At 45.9% G+C, this 15,500-nt stretch overlaps 1 protein-coding gene across 4 annotated transcripts in view; it reads left to right on the top strand.

The window, feature by feature from the left end:
* DGAT2 (diacylglycerol O-acyltransferase 2) overlaps positions 1-15,500 on the top strand; it is a 53,007-nt gene that overhangs the window by 14,896 nt on the left and 22,611 nt on the right. For all 4 annotated transcript variants that reach the window (XM_075919537.1, XM_075919538.1, XM_075919539.1 and 1 more), the window contains 3 exons: positions 678-797; positions 3,442-3,549; positions 5,161-5,231. In XM_075919537.1, the coding sequence (XP_075775652.1) occupies positions 678-797; positions 3,442-3,549; positions 5,161-5,231 (299 nt within the window). The remainder of the gene's footprint in view (positions 1-677; positions 798-3,441; positions 3,550-5,160; positions 5,232-15,500) is intronic.

Raw genomic sequence — 15,500 nt, 5'->3', positions numbered from 1 at the left:
AAGCAAAACTTTAACTAGCATGCAAAAACAAAGCCTTGCAAAAGCATGTGAATGATGGTGGCTTAATGTAGTATCATAGTTGTTTTTGTTTGTTTGGGGTTTTATGGGTTTAGCTTATTGTACTGTTTACCACCATGAAACTGAAATTGTCTCTAAGAATAGTTCTCAACAGCTTGATCACAAATATGAATTAATCTCTCCCCCTCCCCCCATTTGTAAACTGGGGAAACTGAGCAAGTTGTCCTGCTGGCCTCTGGGTGTCACATTAATTGGAGGCCTGGTATAGAAAAGATGATGCCTTGGGCAAGCCACTAGATGTGTTAATACACCTTGCACTGTGACCCTCACTGGTTTGTCGTGCAAACCTCAAAGTATAAGGGAGACACTGATTTTTATTATAGGTTTTGAGTTATGTTGCATGTTACTCCACTCAGGAGCACTGAAGATTTCTGATGCTTTGTAGTGCTCATGGCAAGCATTTATAACCGCTTTTTTTCTTAAAATGAGATGCCCATGACACATGTAAATTAAATCAACTCTGTTTAGTAATCTTAAACCAGAAACGAAGTTTGTACCATAGTATAGGGATCGATGTTCTGTGGCTTCTATCTTTCACTTGAAGTTTTGTACATTTATTTAGAAAAGTAACTTTTTTTTTTTTTTTTTTCTGTTCTTAGGTACTGGGTCAAGCATACTGTCTGCTCTGCAGGATTTATCCTGGTTGTCCAAGTCCAAAGTAGAGAAACAACTTCAGATAATATCTGTGCTACAATGGGTCCTTACTTTCCTCATTATGGGTAAGAAATAAACTTTTATTCGAAAATGAAGGTTCTTGATTAAAAGCTTCAGGGGGTAGCAGAGTTATTCTGTAACAGGAAAAATGTAAAACAACAAATAGTCTGGTAGCACTTTTAAGACTAACAATATATGTAGATGGTATCATGAGCTGTCGTGGGCACAGCCCACTTATTCAGATGACCAGCTTATCAGTCTTCATAAGAAGTGGGCTGTGCCCACGACAGCTCATGATACCATCTACATATATTGTTAGTCTTAAAAGTGCTACCAGACTACTTTTTGTCATTTTGATTAAAACTGTCCTTGCAGAATTCAACTTGTGGGCATTAGCAGCTAAGGTAAAACCTATTAGGTCTCCCTCTGCTTAAGAACAGGGTGTTACTATTGCTAGATAAACAAAATGCATAGGAAGGATTACTACACGCATGTAAGCAGGGCTGATCTGTAGGTATTGGAACACAAGGGTGCAGATCTCTTTTAAAATCCTTCTGTACAGTCTGTGCTCTGTAGATAAACCTATGTTTTGCCATGAATGTTCCAAATGTAGTTGGGAGGGGGAAAGTAACAAATCTTCTTTTCTTTTGGCAGCCACTCTAAGAATACAAAATAACGTGGTGAGCTGCTTCTTACGGTATATTCTGAGCTTTGTTCAATCTAGTTTTAAACCTCTCTAGCAATGGGGCCCTTCACTGGGCAAGAATCTCCAGAGGAGCTCAATGTTGGGGAATGCTTCTAGCTGCCCACCCTTGTAGGTGACATTTTGTCCAAAGACTTCCTTCCTGCTTCAATTGTTGCTTCCTCCTCTGAGTGGAAGGAAAAGAAGCATTTTAGTTGGGGGGAGGGGGTGTTCCCCTTGATTGTCTCTAGTATTAAAGTAACTCAAAGCTGGTTAGCTTCTTTGGTCACTGATTGCATGTGACCATCTTGCCAGTTCTGATTTGAGCCACCATTAGCATGCCATAAATACTTTCTATTTATGGCCTATACATTGCCAGTTGGGAGTTTTCAGCTGAATTCCCTCTTGTTTCATCTCAGACAAGTTTGGGGCGGGGGAGGGAACATTGAGAGGGGGATGTAACCCTTCTGCCAGGCAGAGTAAATAGCAGCAAGGGCCAGGTTCAATATCTAGGGGTCTCCTCCCAACAAGGCAATACAACACCGGCTCGAGCCCCCAGCCAGTGACCTGGGAAATCTTACATACACCTCTGGGTGCCTCAAAAGAGGCAATTCTTCCCCTCTCCCAAGCACACAGCCTCAGTATAGTAGCAAACCTTTAATAACATGAGGTAACCCCCCATCTGCATTAAATTGGGGAAACACCACAACTCAAACATGAGCAAAGGCCCTCCCCCAGCCACAAATCCCCCCCAAAGTCCCACACCCCAAAAGTCTCTGCCCGGTCAGTGTAGCCTCCAGAGTTCCGCAGAGTTTCACCGTTCCGCAGAGTTTCACCATCCCAACCTGGAGGGGTGGGGATCCGACATGGTGGTGGCTCCGCCTGGTGCCTGGACGACTGTCTGCTGCCACTCCCAGCTGCAGGTCGTCCGCTCGCTGTCTGCCTGCACTTGCAGGTCACCCCTGCCAGCTGCATCTGCTGTCCACCTGCACTTGCTGGTTGTCCCTTGCAAGCTGTTCTGCTAGTAGCACAGCACTAGGCTCCCCTCAGCACACAGTGATTTCAACTCATAACAGAGGAGCCTTAGGACTAGTGCTCCACTGGCCCACAGTGAAGTTAACTCCATAGCTCACAACTAGACTCTTAATGGAATCCAAATTAACTCTGATATTCCACAGTGGAGAAAGGACGGGGTGCAATCTGTGTTGTTCAGGCCCTCAAACAGGACCCTACCACCAGGTACAAAGACCTATTCCCAGCTTCTCTCAATTTGACTGGGTTTGGAACCCATGCCCCTTGTCTAGCGAGTGCTACTTAGTTTATGATGAATCCCTCTGTCATAAACAGTTCCACCATTCCATTGTCCTTGATTCACATAATCAGGGTAACAACACGTTTATCCCCCCTGCCTCAATAACAGAGACTGGGGATCCCATAGTGCCCAAAAGCAGCATTTGGGCTGCTGTGAGCACATACTAGACTGGGTGGGTGTGTCTATGCAAATTGGGCTCCACCCCTGAAGTCTTTGTACCACTTGCCACAGTTCACCACCAGATGTCAGGATAGTTTACCCTGACTCCGCTTACAGGGAAAAACCTCCATCTTACTTCAAAATCAGCACTTACCTGTCTTAATAAGCGAAGGCCCAGCATGGTGCAAGGAGGTATGTGAGGAACTCTTTTGTGTGTGTGTGTTAGGGAATGAGTCCATTGGAAGTCTTTCCTGTGACTCAACAAAATCGAGCCAGCAATAGTCTCTCAGTAGGAGGTTCAAGACCCTTCTGCAGTAATGAGAGATCTGTGGACTCTGAGGATGGGGCAGGGAAATAGCTTGGTCTCAGCCCTATCGAAGGCTTAGTCTCAGTGTGATATCACTAATCTGTGATGCCTAAATCAGATTGAGTATAAAAAGCTGTAAGTATGGTCCAGTCAAAAGGCATAGGGTGGTAATAGTGAGAGATGTCTGCTCTGCAAAAATGAGGCTTTTTTTAATGCCACTTCTCCTCTCTGTCCCCTTGGCAACTGTAGGTGTTGCTTGCACTGTAACCCTCATGTACATACTCTGCACAGACTGCTGGGTGATTGCAGCGGTCTATTTGGCATGGCTGGTGTTTGACTGGAATACTCCAAAGAAAGGTAGGTTGTCAGAATGTTGCATAGCGAGGGAAGAGGGCTTTATATAGGAAATGCTGTACACTAAAGAAGGTGAAAGATTCTCCATAATAGATAATTATGGAAATGTCTTTACATTTGGGATGGAAAGGAAGGGGCAGTGGAAACTTGTCAGTTACTGGCTAGCTTTGCACTGTGTAAGTAAGTCTAAGGCATGTCAGTACATGTTACTGCAGGCAGCTCCCAACTGGTGCACAATTCCTATGCATGGAGAGCCGTTGCCCATCAGGCTAACACGCACAATGGAAGTGTACAGAGCAAGCCATATGATGGCACTGTAAGGGTGCATCTCTCTACACAGCACCTTAAACTTGAAATAAGATATGCAATTTACACTATGCAAATTGCATATCTTCTTTTGATTGTATTTCAGTAGCCTATTTTGAAATGTGGCACATCTACATGGCACCAGATTTCAAAATAACGTGCTGTTTCGACGCATCCCTTAACCCTTGTTCCATGAGGGTTACAGGGATGCTGAAATAGCGCACCTGTTATTTCAAAAAATATTTCGAAATGATGGGCACGTTTAAAAGACACGGTGCAGCTATTTTGGGATACTGGAAGGTATCCAGAAAAAGCCACGCTGTCTAGACATAACTAGAGAATTAGTGCAGAGTAGATGATGTGCTTTAAGCTCTCTCTACTTCATTGCACACTGACTTCCTCCTGTAGACTAGTCCTTACACCTGCCTATATGTTGTCCTAGGAAATGACTGCATATTTTCCTATCCTTTTAAATGTAGCAGGATTGAGAGAGAGGTTACATTCTAGCCATTAATGATGTTGTGTAGTAGTGAGTTCCGCAGGCTAATTACTTGTGTCTACACTTTTTTACAAGATCCAGAAGTCTATGCTTGAACCTTGCAAGCCAAATTAAAACCTGAGTTGGCAAAAGCCAGGGGGCAAAGTTAAAATGTTTATAGTTCAGATCAATTGGCTGCTTGGATTAGTGATATACATGTCTTCAGGGGGTCTATTTTGAGTTACTGTCTGGGGAGAGCTCTATATTGACCTACCAGAAGATTCTGAGACTGGTTGGGTCTCACTTCAGTTGACACTTGAATACAGTTGCCTCTTGCTTGAGGTTTTTTTAGTAGGGTAAGGAGAGAGGGCAGTTGGGGCCACCAGACGTTAGACTTAAGGTCTCAGCCAGACTGATACTTTGCATAGCTTTCAATTAAAAAAGATCCTGGTTGAGCTAATGGACTTGACTGAGCCAAAAGATGGTAAACATGGATGTCCTGACCCTGCAAACCCCTCTGTTCAGTTCTACTGTTTGCATAGCACTGGGACTTGAGGTTCCTGAGGTCATGTCAACTTTGCTGTGCAGCTGTTGCTTGAAGCCTAGCTCTCTTTAGAAGCCAAGGAAAGGTGCAGGTGCTCCAGACCTTTGAAAACAAGCCTGTAGCAGGCTTTGTGCAAGTCTTTAAAGTGAAGTAATAGCTACCTTGCAGTGCACAGTGCAGGCACCCTACAGCCTAGCCTTGAGAGCCTCTGATAAACATCTTTGGTGATACTCTTCCACATTACAACTGATTATTCTCAAAATGCACCTTCTTCCCTCTTTTCAAGGTGGAAGAAGATCCCAGTGGGTCAGAAACTGGGCCATATGGAGATACTTCAGAGACTATTTTCCAATACGGGTAAATAACCCTTTTTTTTCCCCCCTTCTTTTCTCTCTTCTTCTCCCCCGTTCCCCCTGCGTTCCACTCCTGACTGTACTGAAAGCTCTTCTCTTCCTCTTAAAGATATGTATTGCAGTAACCTCTTGGGTGGTGTTCCTTTGACATGAGGATACCAGCTCTTGCTTGGTACACAGGCCTTGCTTTATCCTTAGTTGAAACTGAAATATCAAGCTAATAAAATGCACTTTATTTAGGATCCCACCACATGATGTGTATTTCCCTGAAACAGTCATCTCTTGCATCATAGACTTGGTGCATCCCTAATCGATTCTGATAGGAATGTCATTTGCTTCCACGATGACTTCCCATTAACTCAAGGCAGCAGTTTGCCTTGGAGAAATCTAGTGATACAAGATCAGCCTATAAACAATGGATTTGGCTGTTTGTTCATTTCCCTCCCACTCATACTACAACGTGCAGAGGACATTGCATTCATGCCACACATTTTGTACTCCTTCTTTCATAGAATTTGACCTAGGTCCAAGATGTAGTCCATTGCCTTTAAGGTTTTTGGGTTGAATAGTGAGTGATCACTCTAAACTCTACTTTTATTATTAATATGCAAAATGTCCTGGGAAGTGACAGTTATGTTTATCATACCTGCTTGCTAATGGTGGGCATAATAGCCTTAGTAAACAGCTGCTCTGTCTCTGGGCTCCTGAGATGCTGTTCAAGTTGCTGGTAACCAGGGTTGAAACTTATAGCTTTCATTTAAGCTACATCATAGCTCATTAGGCTTTATCTACACTGCAGGGTTTTGGCAGAAGAAGCCTTTTGCAGAAGAGATCTTCCGCAGAAACTTCTTCCGCAAAAGTTTGTCCATACCTCAGAGTATTGCAAAAGCAATGTGCTTCTGTGGAAGAGTGTCCATGCTGCATGGACGCTCCTGTGCAAGAAAGCATCAGAGCACCTATGCTTTTACAGATACGGGTTTCTTGCGCAAAACCCCTCAAGTGTCCATACCTGCCTGTTTGCACAAGAGCTGTAGCGTAAAAAGGTGTTGTTCCTCATGGGAAGTAGAATAACTCTACTGGCAAAAGCCCTCTGTTCTGCCGATTTACTTGCACAAAAATGCGCTTGAGGTGTGGACGCTCCACTGGGTTTTGCACAAACCAGCCGTTTTTGCGCAAAAACTTTGTAGTACAGACATAGCATGAGTGAAAGAATTTGAATTCCTGCATGCCAGTTTGCTGCACAAGGCTTTGGAATTAGCAGGATTCTGTTTCACAGCACTGCAGAAAGATGTGTAAGTAGTGAGGAAAGGGCCTGGAGTTAAAGGTCTATCTCTAACCAGATGGAGTTGAACCCCCTGCAAATGGCCACTTCTGAGGAGGAGCAGGCTGCTAAGTTTACCTACTTTGAAAGGGACTCTAACAGTGGGGGGGGGGGGGGGGAGTGGGTGTGACCTGGACCTCAAATTACTCTGTTCTTGATCTTGCAAATCCTCTCTAATGCTCTACTCTGTGCACCTCCCACCCCATGCAACCAGTCTCCCAGCTAATAATTGAGTCAATTAGACTGGTCCCTGGAGGAGATTGATGGAAATGACAAGTGTGTGAGATGAGAGGGAGGGGTGAGGGTGTGGAAAATACACTGAAGTAACTTTTCTATGGAGTGGGGAACTCTTTTGAGCTTGTTAGAGGGCTTGGGGCTGGGAAGAGGTCTGTTCTGAGACTGCCTGTTGGAAAAATGGTAGGTAGTTCAAGGTACTTTATTTTACAAATACCATGGCAGTTGTTAAAAAGTGAGTATTTGCTAACAGATAATATACATCCATATCTAACGTCGCTTTCCCTATACTTGGACTAAATGAATTGTTAGCTTTTTAATAGTGACTCTTGCTGTCCTTAGCAATCAGATGCAAAGCAACAAAACTAAGCACATCAAAGAACTAGAACTTATCAAAACTAACTCCTTGGCTTGTCTATTAAAAGCTTATCCGATACCTCCCAAGGGATTTCTTAAACCAAGGGGACTCATGCCAACTTGTCATCGTGCTCTCCCTAGTAAGGGAGGGAGTGCTGCTACCTCACTGACCCTTGGGCCCTGCATGGAGATGGTGAATCTAGATAAGCATTGATTATCAGCCCCATAAACAGTGGAATGTGAAGTCAGCAACTGATTCGGCACAGACCTAGGACATCTGTGCCAAGTAATGTCATGCAGCACGCAGGCATAAGGGAGGAGAATATTAATCAGAGAAAAGCAATTATCTGGATACTTCCAGCTGTCCTCCAGCAGCTGGAGATTCGTCCTAACTGTTGTCCTCTCTCCCTGAAACCTCAACACCAGACATCTTCCAGATCGGCTCTCTGCACATGTCAGAGGCAAATGGGCAAGGCCCTTTCTCAGTGTCAAATCTGCAGCTATATATCCTCTCTGAAGCCTGCAGGAATGCTACCACCCATATAGAGAGCTGGGGCAAAGTCCTGCTTGGCTACTATTAGCTAGTGACCAGGCCTGTCCCATGTAAGGAAACAAGCCCAGGTGCTTTAGCTGCCAGATGGACCTGGTACATTGAAACATGTCTGAAAAGCACCCTTTTCCTACATGTGTGTTAGTGGGGGGTTTTGTTCCCCCCCGCCCGGGGGTGGAGAGGAAGAGCTGCAAGCAGGGCAAAGCTATTGAACAGCCAACACCACACCTAGCCCTTTCTCTCCTGAGGTTGGAAGCCCTATTCCAGTACTCCCCCTGTGGTACTCAGTGGCCTTGTCTATGTTAGGAACCTGGCCACAATTTCCCTGCTCCTGCTGCCAGTGGCGTTCCTCCACAGCTGATAGCAAGAGACCTACTCTCCATGCTGCCCAGGCTGGGGGTTCTCACTTCCAGGAAAAACTGGGTTCTGTGCACAACCCCAGGTCTTAAAACAACAGAGCTTAAAAGTGCAGCCTGATTAGTGTGAGTGGGTAAGAACACCAACTCTGTCCACACATCTATAAGAGCAGCAACATCACAGGACCTAACCACATAAGCCACCAATGTAATCTATGCCACAGTGCCCCTCTGCCATGTGTATTGGCCAGAGTGGACAGTCTCTGACATAGGTTTAATGGACACAAATCAGCTCATCTAAATGGTAATACATAAAATGGTAATGGAACACTTTAACTTGCCAGGGCACTCCTTAATGGATCTAAAAGACTATATAATTACATGGCAATTTTAGAAACCAGTTTGAGAGAAGCTGTAAATGAAACCAAGTTCTACAGGTTTGACATCTTAAACCAAGGTCTGAACAAAGACTTTACTTGGATGGGCCACTACATTTAACACCCTAATGACATACACATTAAGTATTGGGCATTTATAGCTCACTCTATTAGCCTCATTTAGCATGGACAGTCTAATTGACACTTTTTTTCCCCCCTTCCCTTTCCCTCTCCATCCTCTATTTCTGCTATTTGCAACTCTGGATGCTTTGTTCTATTCATCTGAAGAAGTGGATTGTGCCCAGAAAAGCTCATGGTACTAGCTACATTATTTTATTAGTCTCTAAGGTGCTGCAGAACTACTCCCTGTTCTCTCCTAAGTCTGCTTCAGTAGAAACTGTCACTTTCCCATCAGCTGGTAGTAGCAACAGTGAAGCATGGGCAGAGTTAAGGTGATAATAACTCATTACAAACTGCTTAGGACTGGCAGGGATTGGTCAGTTCAGATGTGCCTTTGGGTGTGAGCTGAGACCAATGATTTGTAGAGTTCAGTATTGATGATGATTCAAATTAGTGCCTGGGTTAATCTAAATAGCCGTCAGCTGTGTGGGCATTGAGCAAACTCTGGCCATATGGCTTTATATAAACATAAAATGAGAGGTTTCAGTCCCTCCAAGTACTGAGCCACTAAACATGCCATCAATAGCAGGGCTGAAATATAACTAGCAGTCTGGTGGCACCTTGTGTCCTAATAAATTTATTGGTCTAAGCTTAAGTAGGTAAAACCCACTTCAGAGTAGGAGTAGAAATTCTATAAACACATGGTGGATTCTGTAACTTCCACTCCTCCTCGTCTGAAGTGGGTTTTACCCACTAATGTCTGACATTTGTTTGTAACTTTAAAAACACCAAGAGGTCCTGTGGCACCTTAACACAGCTGCCCCTCTGAGGGCTAGTCCCTGAAATCTGTTTTGGTGTTCATTTTGTCCTACATGGCTCCTATTACCGACAACTTGCTCTGGTCTGCATATGTCTGATACTAAACCAGCTATTGTCGTCTTCTAAAAAGGCAGAGCTGGCTCCTGCAAGCCGTCTAATCACATTCCCTGGAACCAAATGCAGATGTGCTAAGCATTTTGTCTAGGTCCCATGGCTGCCATGACAATGAAGGAGACTTGTACAGGGCAAAATTCTGCATCACAGAGAATAGGACTTTGAGCAACAGTAGAATTGTGTGTATTTCACTGTGGTTGAGCACCCCTTGCCCATGGGGGGGGGGGGGGGGGAGCTGTTGCAGCTCCCACTGGTTAACCATAACCAGTAAGCCTTACCTGTTAAGGGTGAGGGTAACTGGTTAACCCTTTACATTGTAATGTGGGCTGTGACACTCCCGTAGCCTTGGAGAAGGTGAGGCTTGGTCACTACTCTGCACTGCCAGATGGTTGTACTGTATTTAGAAAATGCTAAGGGTTGGGAAGCAGAGGAAGCTAGGCACTAATCCCGTGTCCTCTTTCAGTTAAAGACCAGGCCGGATGCAAAACTGACCTACTACCAAAAGCATAGGGAATATATTTAGTGAGGTTGGCATGTAAGGGAGCAAAATAACTTTAGTTAGTGGGGCAGAAATAAGCTTAGGAAGCTGTTGGCTTAGTACAGCTTATGTCTGTTGCTACTTAAGGATGGGCCTTGGAAGTAGCAGTTCTTTGAGCTTAGCAGTGTAGGTAAACTACTGTCCTGGAGCAATTTCTGGATTGGGGTCACAGTCAAGATAAGGTCTATACAAGTCCTAACCTTTGATATGGTCAGTCTGGACCAGATGCTGTAACTGATACTCAATTGTGACATGGGGACACTACCTACTTAATAACCACTGAAGGTGCTAACAGCTCTGAGTGGTATCCTTCCTGGCTTGGGAATCTATTGACTTTGAATTTTATCTGCTTAGGTTTAAGTACCCATTCTCCAGATACTTAATGATGCTCTGTCTCCCACCCCCTCCTCCTTTTTTTTTTCTCCCCTCCCCCCCCCCCATTTATTTCAAGTTTTCATATCCCAAACTCATAACTCCGCTCATCTGAAGAAGTGGACTGTGCCCATGAAAGCTCATGATACCATCTACATGTTTTGTTAGTCTATAACATGGGTTCCAAACTAGGGGGTGTGAAGAAATTCTGCGGGGGGAGAGGGTGTGAGGTGACCCAGTGCTCCCTCCCCCTCAAGTTTTGCTGCTTTATTTTTTTTAAATAAGCGGGGCAGAGGGTGGTGAGGGTTTCTCAAAAATCAAAAAAGGGGGTGTGATGCTGAAAAGCTTGGGAACTACTGGTCTGTAAAGCACTACCACATTTTTTTTTCTCCTGTCAGACTAACTCGGCTACCCCCTGAAGCTCCTGATATTTACTGGTTCAAGACAATAACAGCCTATACTTTGTTGTGTGCTAGAGTCTGCTTACCAAGCATGCTCTGCTAGTCCTTGCTTTTGTATCTAGTTATGATCATTATAGTCGACTGGTAATTGTATAACTTGGGTTTGTGCCGAAAACTAAAGGCCTTCATTTCATTCAGGAACACCCTCCATCAGTGTCCATCACTCCTCTACAGAGGCTTATCTCTCTGAATGTGTGACTCACAACCTTTGTAGACTACTGTGCCCCCTGCAGGAGTCTGGATTGTATTGCCTCCTTCAAGTTGCCTATCTATTTCCTAGAACTGGAAGGGACCTTGAGGTCATTGAGTCCAGTCCCCTGCCTTTACAGCAGGACCAAATACCATCCCTGACAGATTTTTGCCCCCAATGGCCTCTTCAAGGATTGAACTCACAACCCTGGGTTTAGCAAGCCAATGCTCAAACCACTGAGCACTTAGTTTTACCTCACCTAAACACTACCAGCTTACAAAATCAGACACAAATACAAAATTTTCACAGCTACACTGTTATTGAAATGGCTGAACATGTAATAATAAAATAAACTGGATGACTTACCTGGCACTGTCCGGGTCTGGTCTGGGGTGCCAGCACTGTGTGGAGGGATTGGGGCCTTGAGGGAGGGGGCCGCGCAGGCCTACTGTCCCTAACCTGGGGTGAGGGGGCCATGCACGCTAGTAACAGTTATGCTAGGCAGGCCAGTAGTACTGCAGGGGTAGCCAGTGGGTTGGGGCTGCACTGCCTAGCCCATTGGTGGTCTGGGGAGTACACGGCTGTGGGGCCACTGCCTCCCCCTTCTTGTCTGCACTGGGGCCAAGGAAGAGGGGTTTGGGGTATAAATGGCCAGCTGGGCTGTTGGCTGTGGGGGTGTCCCCAGTAGTCAGTCTGCACTACAACATCCCTCCTCTCTGCCCTCTCCAGGTAATGGAAAACACTTGAATTGCAGGCACATTTTGTTTTTCCTGGCACAACTGACTCCTGATCATGCTTTTAGTTAGGATAAAAAGAAGCTTCATAGCGAACTTGGTGGTTCTAGCTGTTACAGTTCTTGAACAAACAGATTCCCAGATGCACAAATCTCTAAAATATAGTTTGATTGTGGTTATTGCCCCAGGTTTAGTAACAAACAATATAAACAAGCCATTGTAGGCATGAAATTTTAGGTTGTATGGAGTTTGTTTTTAGGTAACCTGTTGTAAACCTAAGCAAACACTAAGGCTATGTCTACACTGGCAGCTTCTTGCGCAAGAACTGTTTTGCGGAAGAGTTCTTGCACAAAAAGTCTTCCACGAGAGCGCGTCTGCACTGGCATGTGCTTTTGCGCAAGAGCATCCATGGCAGTGTGGACACTCTCTTGCACAAGAAAGCTGTGATGGCCATTTTAACCATAAGGGCTTCTTGTGCAAGAAATTCATGTTGACTGTCTACACTGCTCTCTTGTGGAAGAGCTCTTGCACAAGAGGGCTTATTCCTCGTGGAGATAGGAATAACTCTTCCAGAAGAAGTCCTGTTTTACAACACTACACTGTAAATTTACTTGCACAAGAACACGCGTGCAGTGTAGACAGCAGGCAAGTTTGTGCGCAAGAACAGCTGTTCTTGTGCAAGAAGCTGCCAGTGTAGGCATAGCCTAAGGCTTTGCCTATGCTTCTAAATGAAAGCACAATGGTGACCGTACTTTTAAGAATGGGCATAGCAGGAGCACGGGGAGAGAGCTCTTTCAGTGCTCTACTCCACCTGCATGAGGGGAATAACTAACAGTGCTGGGAGCACAGCTCCCAAACTGTAGCCTGGTTTAAACAGGCACTTGACAGCATTGTAACTTGCTGTGTGTGTTTTCACACCCCTGAGCCAGAAAGTTGCAGCACAATAAAGGGGCAGTGCAGTTGTAGCCCTAGATGAGTTGATGTATCCCTAGGAAGACTGATGTATATTGCTGGTTGAGAACCACTGCACTAAACTGATGGTTATGCATGTGAACCCTTGAGTGCTTAGATTTATAAAGTGCCTGTTTGACCAGATGAAATGCACCATCAAAACTCTATGTAGCCAGCATTAAACTACACACAGAACTCTTCTGAAGCTGTTCAAGATTAAAGATAGTGGTTGCAGACCGCCTCCGCTTATACTACTTTATCAAATAAGCCCCAGACAGTTACCTCACTAGCAGAGTCAAAGGTGGCTTAGCACCAGTCCTGCCAAATGAGGCTTGTCAGAGCTTTTCCAGCTTGTTCCCAAATCCCTTTGATCTGGCTGGCCTAGTTGGCATACAGAAGAGCATTTTCCTTCCTGCTAAATTGATCTGCAGCAGAATTGAAGCAGGGGATTGTGTGTCCTGCACTAGGTGTAGCAGCTATTCTTTAATCCCTAATTTCAATCACAACCAGCTGCAGACAGAGTAGATGGATGTTTCTGCTAAAATGGTAGCCAGGCCTTGGGTCTTAGCATTCCCTCCCCACCTGAAGGGATTGGGTTGCAGCGCAAGCAAGGTAGGACAATCTCAAGCCAGTGTCTGGGGTTATCAGGGCATTCCTGGCACCGGTGAAGCATTGTTCTAATGCCACATCTCACTTACCCAACCCCTTCCACTTGCCTAGTGTAAAGAGAAATAAATACAAACAGGAACTAGCCCTGGGCATGCAGTCCTTCTCTCCCCCCCCCCCCCCCCCCCCTTGCTTGTTGCTGTTTTCCTTTCCTTCGCTCATGGGGTATTTCTCCCTGTGGACCAAAAGGGATAAATCCCAGCTTGACCAGATGTACCCCGTGCTGGGGTAAGACCCACTGTCTGCCTGATCTACTGGGCTTAACACTAGTGTAGGGGCAGCATGAGTGGTGGAAGGGGTCAGCTGGCCTAAGCCTGCCACTGGCTGACATGCTAGGCACATCACAGAGGGCAGCAAGCTGACCATGTCACTGCTGCAACACTCTCCTGCTAGCATGGGCACGTCATCAGGAGCTGGAAATTGCACCTCCTGCTCAAAGGGTAGACGGAGCCTGGGTCTACAAATACATGTGGGTAGTAAACACTTTGGAGCAAGTCCTGTTTCTTTCCGCAGTCTGGACGGTGTTCCGGCTCTCTCCTTGCACTGTGTCCTGTTGCTATGGATACGTCCACTTCTGTTTGCGCATGCTCCATCACAGCGTTAGACTTCACGGCTGCCTGCCCTCCCTGGGCACCCGGGAGTCATGTTTGCAACAGTTTTATTAGCTCTGAGGAGGAAAGTCCAGCTTCAGGGCCCTGGGCTGTGTGAGGGCTTTAAAATAAGGATTTTGCAGAGAGCAGTGAATGAGGTGTTGAAAGGGAGGCAGTGGGAATCTTCAGGATCTCTGTACTAAAGCAGGGAACGGGGGGGGGGGGGGGGGGGGACTATAGGCAGCTATTAATCAGCAGGCATGGCCTGTAGGCTTGTGTGGAAACTACCACACAGAGACTAGTGGTCCCTCTAGTCCACAGTCCTGCCACTAACAGTGGCTTTAAGGGAGGGTACAGGAAACGTTTCAGAATTCGCCCTGGGTAACTTGACACCATGAAAATTTCCTTCTGGCCTGTGCTGGGTATGGGTTTGGCTGAAGTCCTGATGTGGGATCATTTACTGCCCTTCAGAACTCATGTTTTTAATTATTGTAGTTCTGGAGTTTCTCCTCTCCCCTCTACTCCCCACCCATGCCTGAATGTTTCTTTTCAAGAAGCCCCCTTGCTTTGCTTGAAATGCCGCTTCACGCTGGGGAACAGCTTTTCATAGCCTCCAGGTCATGGGCTGTTCAGGACACAACTGACTGAATCGGCACCTTTGCCCCCTTCGCAAGCACTACAGAAATAATGGTGGGTGGGCCTTGCCCCATCCTTCCATGTTTCTGCACTAAGGAATGGCAACTGGCCATGTTAAATTAAGGAGGGGGGAAGGGGAAGGTTAGTTTTCTGATGTGGTTACTCAGAATCCTAAGCTGGTCTGTCCTTGGGTGGCTACCCTGTCTATTTTTAGTGAGCTAGCTCTTTCCAGGCTAGCTCAGGTCCGCCTACAGATGGTGCAATCCCACCTCCCCATGGCAGTGTAGACATAACTGGGCAGTTTCTGTAGCCCATTTGCAATACTCTGAGAAGGATGTAGCGGAGATAACAGAGCACTCCTCATTGCATCAGGGCCCCCTGCCTGGTGGAAGCCATGACAGCTTAGGTCCAGTGGCAAACCCATACTGCTGTAGCACAGCTTTAGTGTGAACTCCCGACTAATGTGACCTTTCTGGATTAAATACAAGTATCTGGTATTCTGGGTGCCCAAGTACAGCTGCAGGGATGACCTGGCTGTCTCATCCCACTCTCCCTGAGTGCTCACTGAGGCTATGTCTACTCAGCAGGGCTGTGTCTACATTGGCACCCCTTTCCGGAAAAGGGATGCTAATGAGACACTTCAGAATTGCAAATTCCACGGGGGATTTAAATATCCCCCGCGGCAGTTGCATGAACATGGCTGCCGCTTTTTTCCAGCTCGGGGTTATGCAAGTAGGAATAAGGGATCTTCCGGAAAAGGGCTTATTTTCCGCAAGTTCACGTCTAGACTGGCGCCTTTCTCCGGCATAACCCGAGCCGGAAAAAAGCGGCAGCCATGTTCATGCAACTGCCACGGGGGATATTTAAATCCCCCGCGGAATTTTCAA

Source organism: Pelodiscus sinensis, chromosome 1 (genome assembly GCF_049634645.1).
Source record: "Pelodiscus sinensis isolate JC-2024 chromosome 1, ASM4963464v1, whole genome shotgun sequence".
Lineage (NCBI taxonomy): Eukaryota > Metazoa > Chordata > Testudines > Trionychidae > Pelodiscus > Pelodiscus sinensis.
Note: the sequence above shows the minus strand (reverse complement) of the source record. Positions and strands in the feature narration are given on the sequence as shown.